The sequence below is a fragment of the Ruditapes philippinarum genome, unplaced genomic scaffold (genome assembly GCF_026571515.1).
Source record: "Ruditapes philippinarum isolate M1 unplaced genomic scaffold, ASM2657151v2 ctg1221_1_1_1_1, whole genome shotgun sequence".
NCBI classification, from domain to species: Eukaryota; Metazoa; Mollusca; class Bivalvia; order Venerida; family Veneridae; genus Ruditapes; species Ruditapes philippinarum.
The window spans coordinates 273,762-292,122 of NW_026854744.1; the positions used below are offsets into that span (position 1 = coordinate 273,762).

The 18,361-nt window shown below is 33.6% G+C and overlaps 1 protein-coding gene across 1 annotated transcript in view; it reads right to left on the bottom strand.

Moving 5' to 3' along the window:
• LOC132740909 (glucosylceramide transporter ABCA12-like) overlaps positions 1–18,361 on the bottom strand; it is a 38,567-nt gene that overhangs the window by 3,331 nt on the left and 16,875 nt on the right. Inside the window, exons 4-9 of the mRNA XM_060728968.1 lie at positions 13,749–13,835; positions 12,766–12,962; positions 8,395–8,558; positions 3,935–4,124; positions 3,094–3,230; positions 1,283–1,532 (exon numbers count right to left, since the gene is read on the bottom strand). Of these exons, the coding sequence (XP_060584951.1) occupies positions 1,283–1,314 (32 nt within the window). The 5' untranslated portion in view covers positions 1,315–1,532; positions 3,094–3,230; positions 3,935–4,124; ... (1 more) ...; positions 12,766–12,962; positions 13,749–13,835. The remainder of the gene's footprint in view (positions 1–1,282; positions 1,533–3,093; positions 3,231–3,934; positions 4,125–8,394; positions 8,559–12,765; positions 12,963–13,748; positions 13,836–18,361) is intronic.

Consider the following 18,361-nt stretch of genomic DNA (forward strand, 5'->3'; position numbering starts at 1 on the left):
ACGGCAACGGCAATGCCGCCGAGACTATAGCAATACCTCTACTCTTTTTTTAAAAAAAAAGAGTCAAGCTAACAAGAACGTGTTTGTTAAACACAAATGGCCCCGGCTAAGATTCTTGTCAGTAACAATATTTAAAATAAAGGCTGTATGGGCAAAAGTGTAAAAAATCTATTTTTAGCACTGGCGACCTTGACCCAACTTCATCCAAAGGAAGAATATCATGCAACTTATTTTCCTACCAAATATGAAATAAATCTGTCAATATATAAAGGCTGTATGGGCAAAGTGTAAAAATCGATTTTTAGCACTGTTGACCTTGACCCACTGCACACCTACTCAATAAGATCTATCTACCTACAAAGTTATATGTTGATACCTCTTATACATTTAGAGTTATGTCCCGGACAAAGTTCAAAGTGTAAAAATAAACAAAAGGGGATAATTCAAAAATTAGGCAAGGCAGAGTTACGGTTCTTGTGCACTGCACACCTACCAAATGAGATCTATCTACCTACAAAGTTTCATGTTGATACCTCTTATACTTTTAGAGTTATGTCCCAGACAAAGTTCAAAGTGTAAAAATAAACAAAGGGGAATAATTCAAAAATTAGGCAAGGCAGAGTTACGGTTCATGTGCACTGCACACCTACTCAATGAGATCTATCTACCTACAAAGTTTCATGTTGATACCTCTTGTTGTTTCAAAGTTATGTCCCGGACAAGAAAAGCGGATGGACGGACCAACGGACGGACATCCGGCCGAAATGGAATAAGGGGCCATTTCTTTTGTTATTTTCTATTGTTTAATAGAGGGCCAATGGCCCCTTACTCTATTGTTACGGAATGAACTCTATTGTTCTCTTTTGTTCTGTTTACAGTTAGATGGCCCCCTATCCTTATTCGGTAGTGCGGATGGACGGACGGACGGACAAGGCGGCGACTATATACTCCCCCCAAATTTTTCGGAGAGCATAAAAAATCCAACTTGCCGTTCTAGGTTAACCTCGTACGGACAGATGGACGGACGGTTCAAGTACTATATGCCCGGGGGCATAAAAAAGAAGTCCTCCCCCCCAAAAACTCTACAATATGTGCCTATCTCATTTACTATTTCATTAATACACTCCCTTAAATCTAAAATAGTTCTACAGTGGTCTAAACACAGGGTTATTAGGTTTGTAAGTCAAAGCCAAAGTTCATAATTTGAATCTCAACATGTGCAGCATTTTTATAGGGATTATTATGTTTGTAACAATATAACCAACTCTTGATCTGTACTTACTGCATGAAGGTGTACATATCTGGGCTGTACATGCCAGGAGAGAGGAGTCGGCTCGGAGCGGACGTCGAGTAGGGTTTTTCTTTTGTACAGTCCCAATGCCAGCAAGAACAACAGGAGAGGCAATATCAATGTGGTAATAACAATACGCCATTCTCGACGATAATGATGAAAAAATTTCGTTAAAAGTGCGAGCATTCCATCGCCTGATCTTGATGATTGTTGGCTAAATTTGTTCTACTTCCACTAGACGCTAAAATATTTAAACAAACTATTTTATCACTTTAATATATAGATTGATTCTGAAAATCTGATAACATGCATAATTTTAAAGCAGCACGCCTCCAGATTCATGTTTATTTCATGAAAATTTTGGAAATGTATTTAAAAGTAAATTATTGTAAGTTGAACAAATAAAGTAATTTACATATTGCAATCGGCACTTGCAATCCACGAAAATTAACAACAAGAACTGTCGGAGGACAGTAACGCTTGACTATTTGAAAAGTTGTCACAAGGGTGTTTCATTGAGTATAATAATGCTTACCTATATGAATACATAAAATTGTCCGAAAAGGTACAAACCCTTCAGTAGTTATGGAGATGCCAGCTTACACGCAAAAAATTACCTATAATTCCTAAGTCGAAAAAGGGGCATAATTATGCAAAAAAGTAAATCAGAGTTATGGGACTTGTGCCAATCATCTTAGATAATCACAGAGAACAAGTGTGTGAAGTTTCTATCCATTCCCTTCAGTAGTTATGGAGATACCAGCTTACACGCAAAAACTTAACCAAGAATTTCTAAGTCAAAAAAGGGGCGTTATTATGTAAAAAAGCAAACAGAGTTATGGGACTTGTGCCAATCATCTAAGATAATCACAGAGAACAAGTGTGTAAAGTTTCAATCCATTCCCTTCAGTAGTTATGGAGATACCACCTTACACGCAAAAACTTAACCAAGAATTTCTAAGTTGAAAAAGGGGCGTAATTATGTAAAAAAAGCAAACAGAGTTATGGACTTGTGCCAATCATCTAAGATAATCACAGAGAACAAGTGTGTGAAGTTTCAATCCATTCCCTTCAGTAGTTATGGAGAAACCACCTTACACGCAAAAACTTAACCAAGAATTTCTAAGTTGAAAAAGGGGCGTAATTATGTAAAAAAGCAAACAGAGTTATGGGACTTGTGCCAATCATCTAAGATAATCACAGAGAACAAGTGTGTGAAGTTTCAATCCATTCCCTTCAGTAGTTATGGAAATACCACCTTACACGCAAAAACTTAACCAAGAATTTCTAAGTTGAAAAAGGGGCATAATTATGTAAAAAAGCATATCAGAGATATGGGACTTGTGCCAATCATCTTCTATAATCACAGAGAACAAGTGTGTGAAGTTTCAATCCATTCCTTTCAGTAGTTATGGAGCTACCAGCTTACATGCAAAAACTTAACCACAGGGACGCCGATGCCGACAAATGGGTGACTGCATTAGCTTGATTATTCTGGTCAAGATATGCAAAAACAGCCCTTAATTTACTGTGTTAGTAACACAGTAGAAATATGGTGATAAAATACTGTAAAATCAGTCAAAATCACTTCACAATACAACTTATAAATACATTTTCAAAATTTTCATGAAAATTAGAATGAATCTAGAGGCATGCTGTTTTAAGCTGAGAAATCACATATACATGTTCATGTATTTAAGTTTATCATATAAGAAATAATGTGAAACCAAGTATATTACCAGTATTCATTTAATAAAAAAAACACAAACTTTTGTTGCAAATAAAAATAAGGTTATCTTTACCTGAGCTTTCAAAGTCATGTTTCCATTCATCCTTAGAGTTAGCATTTGCAGCATTTGTCTCCTTCTTCTATATGTCTCAACATCTCAGGTGTAATCTTCCTGCCAATATCAGCAGCTGAACACACCTTCAAAAATACCTGGTTAAACAAAAACAACAAGGATTGTTTATAAAATACATGTACTTAGTAAATATACTAGTAAATTAGTATGCATTAAAACAAGCCATGAAGATTTCATTACTTATGGTTAATATATTATAATATTAAACATAGTTATTGGCACAACTACACAATCATGCTGACCAACATTTCTGCAAAGTTTCATGACTATAGGTCAAATAATTTTTGGGCTACCCACAAGTTGAAAATTGCAAAAATTTTACTAAGTCAAGGGCAAAAACTCTACAAATACTGAATAAATCTACAAGCAAACCCCAAGGTAGGATCCTCAAAATGTGAGGTTGACTCTCATAATTCCACCACTTATGCCTTTATTTGATTACTCTGATATAATTTCTTAAATCTAGAGCATCTTTATCTTACCTGCATTTTACAGTAAGGAAGACAACATAATATCTTCATGAAAACACTTATACATGTAGATAGGAGGAAATACATGAATACATTTACAGTGTTAGCATTCTACATGACTGTGTAATTGTTTGTCTATGTCAGCAGAACTGACCCAAACCAACATTTTTTCACACAAGATTCCCTTTTAGTTCAATTTTATCATGTAATCTTTTGGTAATATGATTTCAGATTAGATGTATATTAATAAAAGAACATTTAAATAACATAAACTATCCATACAACAGTCAAATTAGGTCACTGACACATACCTCTTCCAAATGTGGGTCTGATATGCCATAACTGACAATACCCAGGGATTGAACTTGTGCCTCCAAGTCTTGGAAGAGACTGTAGAAGTCAGCATCTTTATCTGTGGGTAAGACAAAGGTCATTTCTGTTCCAGCAGATGCATGAAGCCTGGTTCCAGGCAACCATCTTCTCAACATAGTTATTCTGTATCTACAATAAATATTAAATAAACAAAATAACATTAAGAATGTTTATTTATACTGTATAACTATGGCAGTAATATTTTGAGGAAACTAGAAATGTGTCATCATGCCACGGATGCCCCCGCATGCAGCCAAAATTTCAAATGTTATAATATTTAGTTCCAAATTTGTTTGCACAAATTATTTTTTTAATTCTATGTTCAAAGCCCTTAAAACTTTTCAATGTTAACACAAACCATTTTTATACAATGTTCAAGGCACTGAAATTATTCAGTCTTAACCTTTTGAAAATAGCATATTGCATATTTGTAGCCAAAATAATGACTATATACATTTCCACAAAAGTATGAGTGCTGAAACTGAAAGTTCAAAATTTTTGCAACATTCAGGAAAGATAAGTTTGTCCAAAATCATTGAACAACGACCAAATTCCAACTTAAACTGCTTATTCCTAAGATGTATCTATATTATTTTCAAAGTGAAAGGGACATAACTCTGCCAAAAAATCATCGAACCGTGACCAAATTCCAACTTGACCTGCGCATTCCTTTGACATATCCATATGTCAATTTTGAGTTGAATATGTAACACTGTTGGGTTGATAATGAACAGAAACTGTAAATTTCATATCATTTTCAAAGTGAAAGGGGCATTACTCTGCCAAAAATCATTAAACCATGACCAAATTCGAACTTGGCCTCAAATTCCAAAAATATATCCATATGTCAAATTTGAGTTGAATGTGTAATACTGTTGGGGAGATAATAAACGGAAACTGAAAATTTCATATTATTTTTAAAGTGAAGCGGCATAACTCTGCCAAAAATCATCAAACTATGACCAAATTTGAACTTGACCTGTATTTTCTCATAACATATGCATATGTCAAGTTTGAGTTGAATGTGTTGTACTGTTGGGGAGATAATGAATGGAAACTGAAAATTTCATATTATTTTCAAAGTAAAAGGGGCATAACTCTGCCAAAAATCATCAAACCATGACTAATTTCGAACTTGACCTGTATTTTCTCATGACATATCTATATGTCAAATTTGAGTTCAATAGGTGCAACGGTTATTAAGATAATGAACGGAAACTGATGATGACGGAAGGACGGAATGACGGAATGAAGGAATGACGCAACAGGGTAACACTATATGCCCTTGCCATTATATGGCGGGGGCATAAATATAAAAGGAATATTTTGATGACTGAACACAACACTGGCCTAACTTGATTCTTACAAAATTTAAAGGTTCATAGCCTTTGCATAGAGAAATAATTATAATTCCTTCAGTTTTCTTTAAACAGTCTCATGCATTATTCAAATGTTAACACAATCAACTTCAGTGATACAATCCATCAGAATAACACTTTGTGATACCAGATATTAATACTAAATCATACATTTAATTTCTCTATCACAAACCTGTAAGAGCACAATAATCATTATGCCTCAGAAACAAATAATTTATTTACTTCTTTAGAAAGGGCAAACATATTTTTTTACATTTAAATAATGGTTTTAGAGAACATTAGATGCTTGTTACCTGAAGAAAGTAGTGATACACATGTAAAATAATGTGTCATACAAATAGCAAAATATAAGCAAAGTAGTATACAAACAAGAGCTGTCAGTAGGACAGCATGCTCGACTATTCTAAGTGCTTGATAGTAAAAGAGCCTTCATAGTGTTAAATTTTTTAAGTTCACTAAAGGGCCAATTTTTTTTTATAAATTCATGTTATAGGCCAATCATACAGTATTGGCTTGACTATTCGGAAGGTAATGTCACAAGGGTGTTTTATTGAGTATAATAATACTAATAACCTATGAATACATAAATTTGACAGAAAAGGTACAAAGGCTTGTTATTAAGATGTTTTATCAAGTAAATCACTGCTTTATTATTATGAATGCATAAAATTGTCCCAAAAAGGCACAAACCCTTCAGTAGTTATTGAGATAACAGCTTACAAGCAAAACTTTACCATGAATTTCTAAGTTGAAAAAGGGGAGAAAAATCAGCCTAAATGCAAGATAGAATTATGGATCTTTGTCAGTGACCTACAATTATGACCCTAAATGCATATGTGAAGTTTTAAATAAATATCTTTAATAGTTATTGAGATATGTAAAACTTGCATGTAAACATTAACCAAGAGACTAAGTAGAAAAGGGAATATGAATCAGCCTTAATGCAAGATAGAGTTATGGAACTTGGTCAGTGACATACAATTATGACCCTCCAATTATGACCCTAAGTGCATGTGTAAAGTTTCAAGTAAATATCTTTGAAGACCTTTAACCTTTAACCAAAATTTCTAACTTTCAAAGGGGCAAATAATTCTGCAAATTTTGCAGACAGAGTTATGCAATTTTGCAAACTGATGTACATTGTTACTATAAAAAAGTATTTTAAATTTCAATTGAATATCTCAAGCAATAATTGAGATATTTGACTTTATAAAAATACTTTAACCAAAATTTCTAAGTTCCAAAGGGGCATAATTCTGTCAATATTGTAGGCAGAGTTATCCAACTTGTCAATCTGATGTACCTTGTTACTATAAATAAGTATTGTAAGTTTCAATTGAATATCTCAAGCAATAATTGAGATATTTGACTTTACAAAAAACTTTAACCAAAATTTCTAAGTTAAAAAGGGGCATAATTCTGTCAATATTGTAGGCAGAGTTATCCAACTTGTCAATCTGATGTACCTTGTTACTATAAATAAAGTACAGTCGACTCTCGTTATCTCGAAGTCATTGGGACCGTCCAAAAAATATCGAGATAACGAAATGTCGAGATAAACATATTAGGGTTAGAACAAGGCGAAACTGATTTATACAAAAGACATGTGCATACCTTATGTCAAATAAACTATAATATCCCAATGTCTTGTTTTCATAGGCCTAGTCAATATTTAACAAAGTAACATAAGCGGATGTTTACCAGCGGAAATACGGGTGTCTGTGATAAAAACACATAGTGAGGTTTACTCAGTAATACACCAATATAGTGAATCGGATATCGGATATGGTTGATCCGGATATCCTCCCGGGTTATTTATCGGGTCTTTCTCGAGATTGTTCCACCGCTGATTGATTTGGTGGTGATGTTGTGAAACAATATTGCAACGATAGCGTTTCTATACTTTCACTTTTTCATTTACATTTAAAGTCATAATGAATTGATACAGTGTTCGAATATTTAAAAAGAATGTAAAATTCACTCATTGTGGACATAAGTCAATCAACACGCTAAATAGATTAACTTTTATAAAAACAGCTAAACTTGTTACAAACATAATCGTCATTATGACACACGCTATTAATTGAGCAATTATCGTCTAGATTGTGTTTTTCACACGTCTGAAGGGAACAGACGAAGTCGAGATAAACAAAGGATAATAGTGTGAAAATAACTGTTGGGGCTGAAATTTTACATCGAGATACTGAAAATATCGAAATAGAAATATCGAGATAAACAAATATTTCCAATATAGATAAAGAAGGAAGAAAATCGGGACTTTCAAAATTTCATCGAGATAACGAAATATCGAGAAAAGCGATGTCGAGATAACGATAGTTGACTGTATTGTAAGTTTCAATTGAATATCTCAAGCAATAATTGAGATATTTGACTTTATAAAAAAACTTTAACCAAAATTTCTAAGTTAAAAAGGGGCATAATTCTGTCAATATTGTAGGCAGAGTTATCCAACTTGTCAATCTGATGTACCTTGTTACTATAAATAAGTATTGTAAGTTTCAATTGAATATCTCAAGCAATAATTGAGATATTTGACTTTACAAAAAACTTTAACCAAAATTTCTAAGTTAAAAAGGGGCATAATTCTGTCAATATTGTATGCAGAGTTATCCAACTTGTCAATCTGATGTACCTTGTTACTATAAATAAGTATTGTAAGTTTCAATTGAATATCTCAAGTAATAATTGAGATATTTGACTTTACAAAAAACTTTAACCAACGCAGACGCCGACGCGGACGCGGACGCCGACGCCGGGGCGACTACAATAGCTCTCATATTCTTCGAATAGTCTAGCTAAAAACTATTTCACTATAACTGTACTTATTGCCAAAAAGCAACAAATTTTACAAGATTGTTCAGGTAATTGGCCAGCATTTCTGAGGCATAATGGACCTTTAAAGACATTTTTTTTTGCATATGTTATGCTTCTTTTATTTTAGACAAGGTGTATGATATGACCCCTAAAAATATCTAGTACAACACCATAAAAGATCTTACCACTTTCTTCCTTAACAATGGTAAGCCTGTGACCACTGGCCAGATTTTTCTTCAAGAACATCGAGGAGCCTTTACACAACAAATTTCCCTCATGCATGATGCTATTTGGTCACTGATAACATCGGCCTCATCAAGGTGATGGGTGGACAGAAGAATAGCAGTTCCTAAGAAAAAAGATATAATTATTAATTTTGTTTGCAACCAAAAATTCTTTATTATTTATTCTTGTAAAAAAAAATGCTCACACAGGTGCACATTAACTAATAAATGATTATAATAAATAATGGATAAAATCAGATGAGCATGTTCCATTGTCACATGTTTTTTAATATGCAAGACTCATGGTTCCATGTTAAAACAGCTGTCAGCATTGATGGTCAGAGAAATTTTATAACTAAAACTGTCAAATGACAAACTTGCACTTAAAAGTCCATGAAACTGGTTTCTTTATAAGAAAAACAAATACCAAAACAAAGAATATCCAATTCAGACATACACTTAAGAATAGCAAGAATAGCAGTAATGCACCTTATTTCTGCAGAAGCCAGAGCCCACAGGAGCAAACAAGAACATGTTTGTTAAACACAAATGCCCCCAGCTCCAATTCTTGTCAGTAGCAATATTTCAAAAAATGTTTACCCATTCACTCAGCTATGGACAGAAACATTGCCAAAAAAATTGTAAACCCAAGTTATATAGCTTGACAGAGTCATGGCATTTTGTAATTGTGAAATATATAAGTTGCCAAGTCATTGCTATGGCTTGTGAAGTGATAAATATTCAACTTTATCAAATATATATAAATGTAAGAAATCTATACTTGGCACCCTTGACCTTGACCCACTGACACCTATAGAATATCATGCAAGTTATCTTCCTACCAAATATGAAATACACCTGTCAATAAATAAAGGTTGTATGGGCAAAAATGTTAAAATCTATTTTGAGCATTGATGACCTTGACCAAACTGACCCCTACTCCATCCAAAGGAAGAATACCATGTAAGTTATCTTTCAACCAAATATGAAATATATATGTCAATAAATAAAGGCTGTATGGGCAAAAGTGTAAAAATCTATTTTTAGCACTTGTGACCTTGACCAAACTGACCCCTAACTCCATCCAAAGTAAGAATAGCATGCAGGTTATCTTCCAACCAAATATGAAATATATCTGTCAATAAATAAAGGCTGTATGGGCAAAAGTGTAAACATCTATTTTTAGCACTAGTGACCTTGACCCACTGATCCCTACCCCAATCAAAAGGATGAATACTATGCATGTTATCTTCCTACCAAATATGAAACATATCTGTCAATAAATAAAGGCTGTATGAGCAAAAGTGTAAAAATCTATTTTTAGCACTGGTGACCTTGACCCAACTGACCACTAACTCCATCAAATTTTATGTTCCTATAAATTATAAATGACATCTGTCTATAGAATATGGTTAATACACCTGTAAAAATGTAAAAATCTATTTTTAACATTGGTGACCTTGACACTGGTGACATTGACCTTGACCCAAATGACCCCTTACTATACCCAAAGAAGGAGGACCTCCCTTGGCATGTTTGTATTAAACATGACAGACATCGACCAAAACATAAAAGCTGTATGAGCAAAAATGTTTAAATTTATTTTCTAAACCAGTGACCTTGATCTTGACTCTAGAGACCACTTACTCCACAAAAAAATAGAGGACCATTAAAGGTATCCACCTACCAAATATGCAAGATATCATTAAATAAATTAAGCAATTAAGAGAAATTTACGAAAAATCCAACTTGCCGGAATAATAATATCTGTCATATGTTGCGGTTACCAGCCTCGTTACCGCCCATGGGCGGGTTCCCGAGGGACGGATATTCCGATCCGAACCGCAAACATATGTTAGATATTTTTTCTTGCATATTCTGCCATATTATTTCATATTTAAAATGGTTTACCTCAATATGATATATGTTCATGGAAATTAAAGTCATTTCATCCCTAACTATTTTCTTACAATAGCGTATGAAACTTAAATAACAACAGTGAAATGACGTCATCATAAGCACATCTTTCCCTTCTAAAACGACGTCATTTTAACGCGGTTCATTCATAAAGTGCGCTAAAATGACGTTGTTGTTTGGCACGCGAAATTTCATCTGGCATGGGGGTTGCCAGACGAAATTTCCGGCATTGGTAAAACTCACAGAAACGCCAGTCCGTTATGCAAGAATACGTTAACCAGACAAGGCCCTATTTTCAAAGTGAAAAAAGGGAAACAACTTGGAAATATGGATGACACAGTTATATAACTTGGCAATATCATGTACTTTGTATTGATAAGTAAGTGTGGAAATTATGAAGCCATTAGTATAGATAGAACTTAAGATATTTCCAACTTGCTGTTTTAGGTTAACCATTATTCATTTTCTAAGTGCTGAAAAGGGCAATAACTTTGTAAATATGGTAGCCATAGTTATGTAACTTGACCAGATCATGTACTTTGTATTGATTATTAAGTGTGTAAACTAAGAAGCCATTGGTACAGGTAGAACTTTAAAAAAATCCAACTTGCCGTTCTAGGTTAACCTCGGACGGACGGATGGTTCAATTACTATATGCCCAGGGGCATAAAAACAAGCTCAGTTTATAACATTAAGATACAATGACAAAATAAACATTCAATTCAAATTATAATTAACAAGCAATTATCATAGTGTTGCAAGCAATCCATAAGTCCCCTACCGGTTAGAACCGTTAGAACCCCATCAACATTCTGATGGGCCATTGGCCATTCAATTTTACCAGTGAATGAATGACATGAATGAACTTAAATTTCTTGAGTTCTTAGTTTGTCTATATCACAGTAATGTGTTAAGTTTCCCTGCTTAGTAAGGAAATTATGTTTAAACAACCTTGTCATATTATTACGATGTGGGATTTTAAAGTAAATCCTATAAGGAATGAAGAAGTTGGAGTAAAAAATATCAATTTCTCGAAAAAAATCTAAGTTCAAGGGGGACATAATTCTGGAAAGAGTCTTGCTACAGTATTTAACCTTCTCAAAAATGTTGAGTGATAATAAGAAACATATATATGAAGTTTGAAGTAGATACATTAGGAAATAAAGAAGTTATTTAAAAAAACATTTTTTTCATAAAAATTCTAAGTTCAAGGGAGGTAATACTGATAATTTTTGTGCTAGAGTTGTAAACCTTGTCACATATGATGTGGTTGATGACCAGAAACTTATATTTAAAGTTTGAAGTAAACACCTTAAGAAATAAAGAACTTATAGTGAAAAAGCTGAAAAATTTAAATCAGAAATCTTGAAATTCAGGCTATTTGTTGCCACAGCAACCAGAATTTTCAACATAGGAAGTAAAGAAAAAGATGTGCATAATCTCCAGACTGCCATCTACCCATATTTCAAGTTTCATAAAAATATATTTTTAGTACATTTTGGGTTATTGCGAGATCCAGTGTTGTGGACGGATGGACTGACGGACAGACAGACAGACGGATGGACAGACAGACGGACGGACAGACAGACGGATGGAGGGTAAACCTAAAGTCCCCTCCGGTTAAACCGGTAGGAGACTAAAAAGATGCTAAATTTTACAAAGTTATTACGGGGTATATGCTTCATAATAGCTGTGCAAAAATGTGGGAAAGAAGAAAATCATCATTTTTCGAGATAATGTTCACTTTTAACATCTAAGAAATCAAAAAATATTTCTTTTTTTAGTTTAGAGGTAAACATTTTGAAAATCAGTGACATTTTGTTTATTAGTTTTTGTCTTAATGTATGTTCCATCTCCATTCTGACATTAGTTTATGATTTCATCTTGATTATTGTAACTTTAATTGCTTGCAGGCTGCTAAAAGCAGATCCTTTATTTAAAGTTCAAGTGTAACCTTTTTAAACTTTTTACAAAAACCTTCATTTCTTATTTTCAAATGTGTCATGACAATAAAATATATACTTTTCCTTGCTCTTTAAAGAAATATCACCTAAATAAAAGCAATGTTCATGCATTATGCATGTTATTTGCAACAACAGTCAGTATTATATCAATGTTACTTTTGTATAAATAACAATCATCATGCAAAGCAAACATACCTTAGTGCAATAACTGGTCAACTCCTATTAAATTTAGAAGGACATAACCAATTACTGCACTAAGGTGACGAATAACAGTAACATAACACTTATAGCACTTCAAGCAATTTATAACACAACCAAAGCATAACTTAAATGAATCAATGTGCTCTGGAGCATTTTGTGTGCTTTGAAGCAAGTTTGATAGAATGATGGTGGTGTAAGGATGGTAATCACAAATACACTGCAAGAAGGTAAAATTTTTAAATTGAATTACCTGATTTTCGTTTAATAATTAGATTCCAGACGGCCCTCCGACTGCTTGGATCCACGCCACTTGTTGGTTCATCAAGAATAACTGCCTTTGAGTCGCCAACAAAAGCAAGAGCTACACAAAGACGTCTCTGCATTCCACCGGACAGATTCTTCACCAACATATTTCGACAATAGCATAAATCAACATCTTTAAGCAATCTGAAAAAGTGATTTTGTGCGTGAAATTTAGCAAAAGGACATCACCCAACTTGATAAACATCTATATTATCTGATTTCATATAAATTTTTCATAACATACAAGATTTTACATGAGACATCATTAAAAAATTACTGCTACTATTTATTCTCAGCAGTGTGATGCTTTCTTCTTTAAAGGAACTCCACTAAGGTCCAAAACCTTAAAAAACATAAAATTTTAATTTCTTACATAGATCAGCTGGGGCACTTTAAGAGGGATATGCAAAAGATAATTAATAAACATAATCAAAACTAAATTGAAAATGATATTTTCGTGCTTTTCTTAGCCTGATTTGAGTGAAAAGCCTTTCACTTTGGGATAATTTTTCACTCCTAGAGTAATTATACAGAGAGCGAATAATCTGAAATTTTGCACATAAGTTATTGAAGTTATTGGTCTAGACCAACATCAAATGGATCATTTATCTTGAAAAATTATTCAAGTTTGATTACAGTGTGCCAAAAAACTTAAGTGGAGTCCCTTTAATGTTGTAACTATATAACTGTATTCAGTTTCCTTTATTTCAACACTCAGATCAATGTAACCTTTACTGTGCTTTTCCTACTTTGATTGGTAACATATTTATGGATTTTTAAAAACATTAAATTATATAAAGATATAATGATAAAGAAACTGGTCAGTGTTTTCTCAAACAGTAAACTTCAATTTTTCTAGATAAAATTGATAAAATTGACCAGATTAACTAAGAACATGTAGAATAACAATATCTTATGTAAAATACTTACTGTCATATCTCGTCCTTTGCTGATAAGCCATGTAACGAGCTTCCTTTCATTGAGCTGTAGAACTCCATGTGTTCCTTCACTGTCATGCTTTTGTTTTTAAAGAATATAATTTTTTTTATTAGATTATTAAGATATATACAATGTATTAGAATTAACATTGATTATATATTTTATATATAAAAATATCACTTTTATGACCATAAATTGTGACTCATGATTCATACATGTGAACTCTCCCACTTTAAAGTGACATTTTGCTCATATTTTCATAGTCATGTTGAGTTTAACTTATTATATATTTCAAAAGATTGACAGTTAAAATGGTGATTGACCAACAGCTCATATTGGAAAATGTTAAGGATAAAATTCAAATCTGCCTAAAATATAAAAAGACTGCCCCACTCTTTTTACGGAATTATTTATGAACAATTCGCTTGGATGCGTGTGTTGTTTATTGTTAATGCGAAATAAATTTAAATATTTAAAGGAATTATGGCAAAATTAAAACTAATATTTTGACTTTCAACTGTTCACTCATTTATACCCTTGGATTGGCATAATGTCACTGGTAGAACGCAACACTTTGCGAACTTTCGAGTAGCGTCTTGAAAATTGGCATGCAAAAAGTTGACCATAATTTTCTGATAAGGTTCCGTTGATTTTATTTCAATAGTTTCAGCCAATTTTTGTACACACGGCGTCAGAGTTGGCCGTCAAAGCCCGTTTTTGAACATGACGTCGTTGCGTATCTTTGGCAACTGTTACAGGTATTTCAACGCCATTGACGGACAAAATCTCTTAAATTCTACAGCATTCGACAGAAATTATTTTTTCCTTTAAGCTGATATAAAATTTCTTGTTTTACGCCGAAAAATGTTTGAAAAATCGAAAGAAAATCGTCAATTTTGTGTAAAATTTCATGTTCAGTTTAGACGCGTTTTTCGCTTTAAAGCGGCTTATTTAAAAATTCCTGAAATAAATTTTTGATCTTTTTTCTTTAAACATCCTTTAAAATGTATACTCAGTCTAAATGACTAACAAGAGCACCGCTAGGCGGAGCATTATATGCCCGAAAGTGTTTTTTTTCTTTACTAAGGATGAAGCATTTGTAAGACATTACATAAATTACATAAAGCATTATCTCCTTCAAATAGCAATCCTCCTTTAAAGTTTGAATATTGTGGGCCAAATGGAACTTCAGTTATGCTCTGGAAACTGTTTTTAGTTTTGAGGTAATAGCTACCTTGAACTTTGACCGTATGACCAAAATCAATAGGGGTGTTCTACCTAATATGGACATTCATCCTATGACGTTTCAACACTATGGGCCAAATAGAAATTAAGTTATGTTCTGGAAACTGTTTTCAGTTTTAAGGTAAAAGTGAACTTAACCTTTGATCGTATGACCCCAAAATCAATAGGGGTGTTCTACCTAATATGGACAATCATCCTATGACGTTTCAACACTATGGGCCAAATAGAAATTAAGTTATGTTCTGGAAACTATTTTCAGTTTTAAGGTAAAAGTGAACTTAACCTTTGACCTTGTGACCCTAAAATCAATAGGGGTCTTCTACCCAATATGGACAATCATCCTGTGAAGTTTGAATACTGTGGGCCAAATGGAACTAAAGTTACGTTCCGGAAACTGTTTTCAGTTTTAAGGTAATAGTGAACTTAACCTTTGACCTTGTGACCCCAAAATCAATAGGGGTCTTCTACCCAATATGGACATGAAGTTTCAACACTGTCAGCCAAATGGAACTTAAGTTATGCTCCGGAAACTGTTTTCAGTTTTAAGGTCATAGTGACCTTGACCTTTGACCTTGTGACCCCAAAATCAATATGGGTCTTCTACCTAATATGGACAATCATCCTATGAAGTTTGAATACTGTGGGCCACATGGAACTTAAGTTATGCTCCTGAAACTGTTTTCAGTTTAAAAGTAATAATGACCTTGACCTCTGACCTTGTGACCCCAAAATCAATAGGTGTCTTCTACCCAATATGGACAATCATCCTATGAAGTTTAAACACTTTCGGCCAAATGGAACTTAAAGCCCCAGTCACATTAGAGCTTACGACCAGTGAAGACCAGTTCACGATCACCTGTGACCTCTGGTCGCGGACAATCTTTAAAATGTCTTACGACGGTCATCGGTTATCTTTGACAGTCGCAGGCTATCTTATTTAGGTCCCACGACCAATTTCAGTCGTAGAGAGGTTTTTGAGCTTGCACAAAAACCTCCTTGCGATCAAACAGGTCGCTAGTGATCTTATAAGGTCTTAGGCTGTCGCACGATGGTCGTTCAGAAGTGCGACAATCTTACGACAGTCTTTACAAATTGCCACTAGTCACTGATAATCTTGAGTAGTCTTTAGTAATCGTGTGATGGTCGTACGACTAGTTGTAGGTGATCGCATGACAGGTCACGGGTAGTCGTAAGTAATCCCACACAATCTTGAGACCATCGTACGTTTGCTTATGACCTGTCGTGCGATTGTCAATGATGACTGGTCTTACGATAGTCGCAGAAGTAAATTTATACGTGCAAAAATGGTTTTGGTCGCAGACAATCGCTGATGATCGTCAGTTTTACAAGTCGCCGGTGGTCGCAAGTAATCTTAAGCTCCAGTGTGACTGGGGTTTAAGTTATGCTTCAGAAACTGTTTTCAGTTTTTAGGTCATAGTGACCTTGACCTTTGACCTTGTGACCCCAAAATCAATAGGGGTCTTCTACCCAATATGGACAATCATCCTATGAAGTTTGAATGTTGTGGGCCAAATGGAACTTAAGTTATGCTCCGGAAACCAATTGCTAATGGAAGGACTGACAGACGGACGGACGGACAGATAGACAGACAGACGGACGGGCGCCAGGGGGTATAACATTATATGCCTGAAATTCTTTCGGGCATATAAAAAAAATAGGGGGTTACCGTACCGTGACAGTATGCGTCATTTTATTCCCCCACTCCTTTGGATTAGAGTCACGCTATCACGGGACATTTGTTACTTATATGTCATTAAAATGTCTGCCCTGTGTCAAAATCCCACTATAAACGAAATTTTATGCCATTATGACCACTGCAGAAAATATATGGATACAATAAAGGGTACGGAATTCCGAATATTACAGATAGACAGGCACAAATAAGTGAAATTTGAATACTTAGATGTACGGGACCGTGTATCATGCAATGTGTATATGACTAATATACTGTGATCCATACACTCGTAATATACTGGAACTTTGTATGGTGTCCGTATTTACTAAAATACGTAATATTTTTTATTACAATGTCAGATATTACCAAAATATGATTTTTTTTTATTCTTGCAAATAAACATTTTGAATATAAAACAGAGAATAAGGACGTACTTCAGAATGACCCACTTTCTACAAGAGGAAAGAAATAATAGTCTGATCTGATATTAATGTCAGAATAACATTTTAAATAGTAAAACTTTGAGTAAAATGTAATATTTCCCGGTTTTATATTTATTAACATGTCAATTGCAACTGATTAAATGGTCGGTGAACAAAACATATAAAACGTTGACAGATCCTCTAGAGTGCCCGTAGCATGTACTGATAAAAAAATGACAATATATATTGAAATATCTTTATTTTGTATAAAGATTTACAACGCAACACTCCTTTGTGCAGTATCTATAGCTCAAGACCGCCTGGTTCGCTATACATGTTCTGCTAAACATCCGCAGATGTGTATTTACAGCGTTTCATTATATTTCATGTTTAAAATACTGTTTTTAAGTTTTCCATTTCAAAATAAATTCTACCATAAATTTGGCTATACAGTGAACAATGAATATTTCCATAGGCCGATTTGATAGTTTTTAATACAGCATTCATGGTGAATCCTCAATTAATCATTATTTTTAACATTATGATATTCTAAAATGATAAGCAAAACGAGAAAAAATGTATTATAGATGTTTATTTACTTGTAGATTCAAACGTGCTACCTCTGTAATCCAACACCCACTGAGCTTACGTTTCAAACATGACTGTTGCTTCACGCTAATATAATTGACTAAATTTCATTTATGAACCGTATATTTTCATTTGTCAATATTTCACACAGTTATTTAGCATATACTCTGTCAAATTGTTGTAATAGTTTTTGCTTAAAAATGAAATTCAAATTCTGGTTTTTAATAGGTGAAATAAAATACATATCACTCACAGTATATCACTCATAGTGTGGGTAATACAAAATGTATAGCTTTGCAGAATTTTTTGTAGACTCTGTATTAATTTATGATTGAATTTCCGTAAATTTCTAAATTTACATAAATTATATACATGTAGTTGCTTTTTGTTCCTTATGGCATATTTCTTGATTCAAGTTTATTAATTTTAATTTATTACAATATCAGTAAGTTACACCGCAATGATAACTCTCCGCTGTATTTGTTTGCGCAGCGTACGCGTTGCTGTTGAACGCCTGAGGTCATTTTCTGAACATTCGTATGTTTACAATTCCATATGAAGTTATTAATCATGCTTAAAACAAGAAGAAAATTTGTTTGTTTTCGTACATTTTTTTCAGCAAACATAAACGTCACAAAATGGAAAGGCGATAA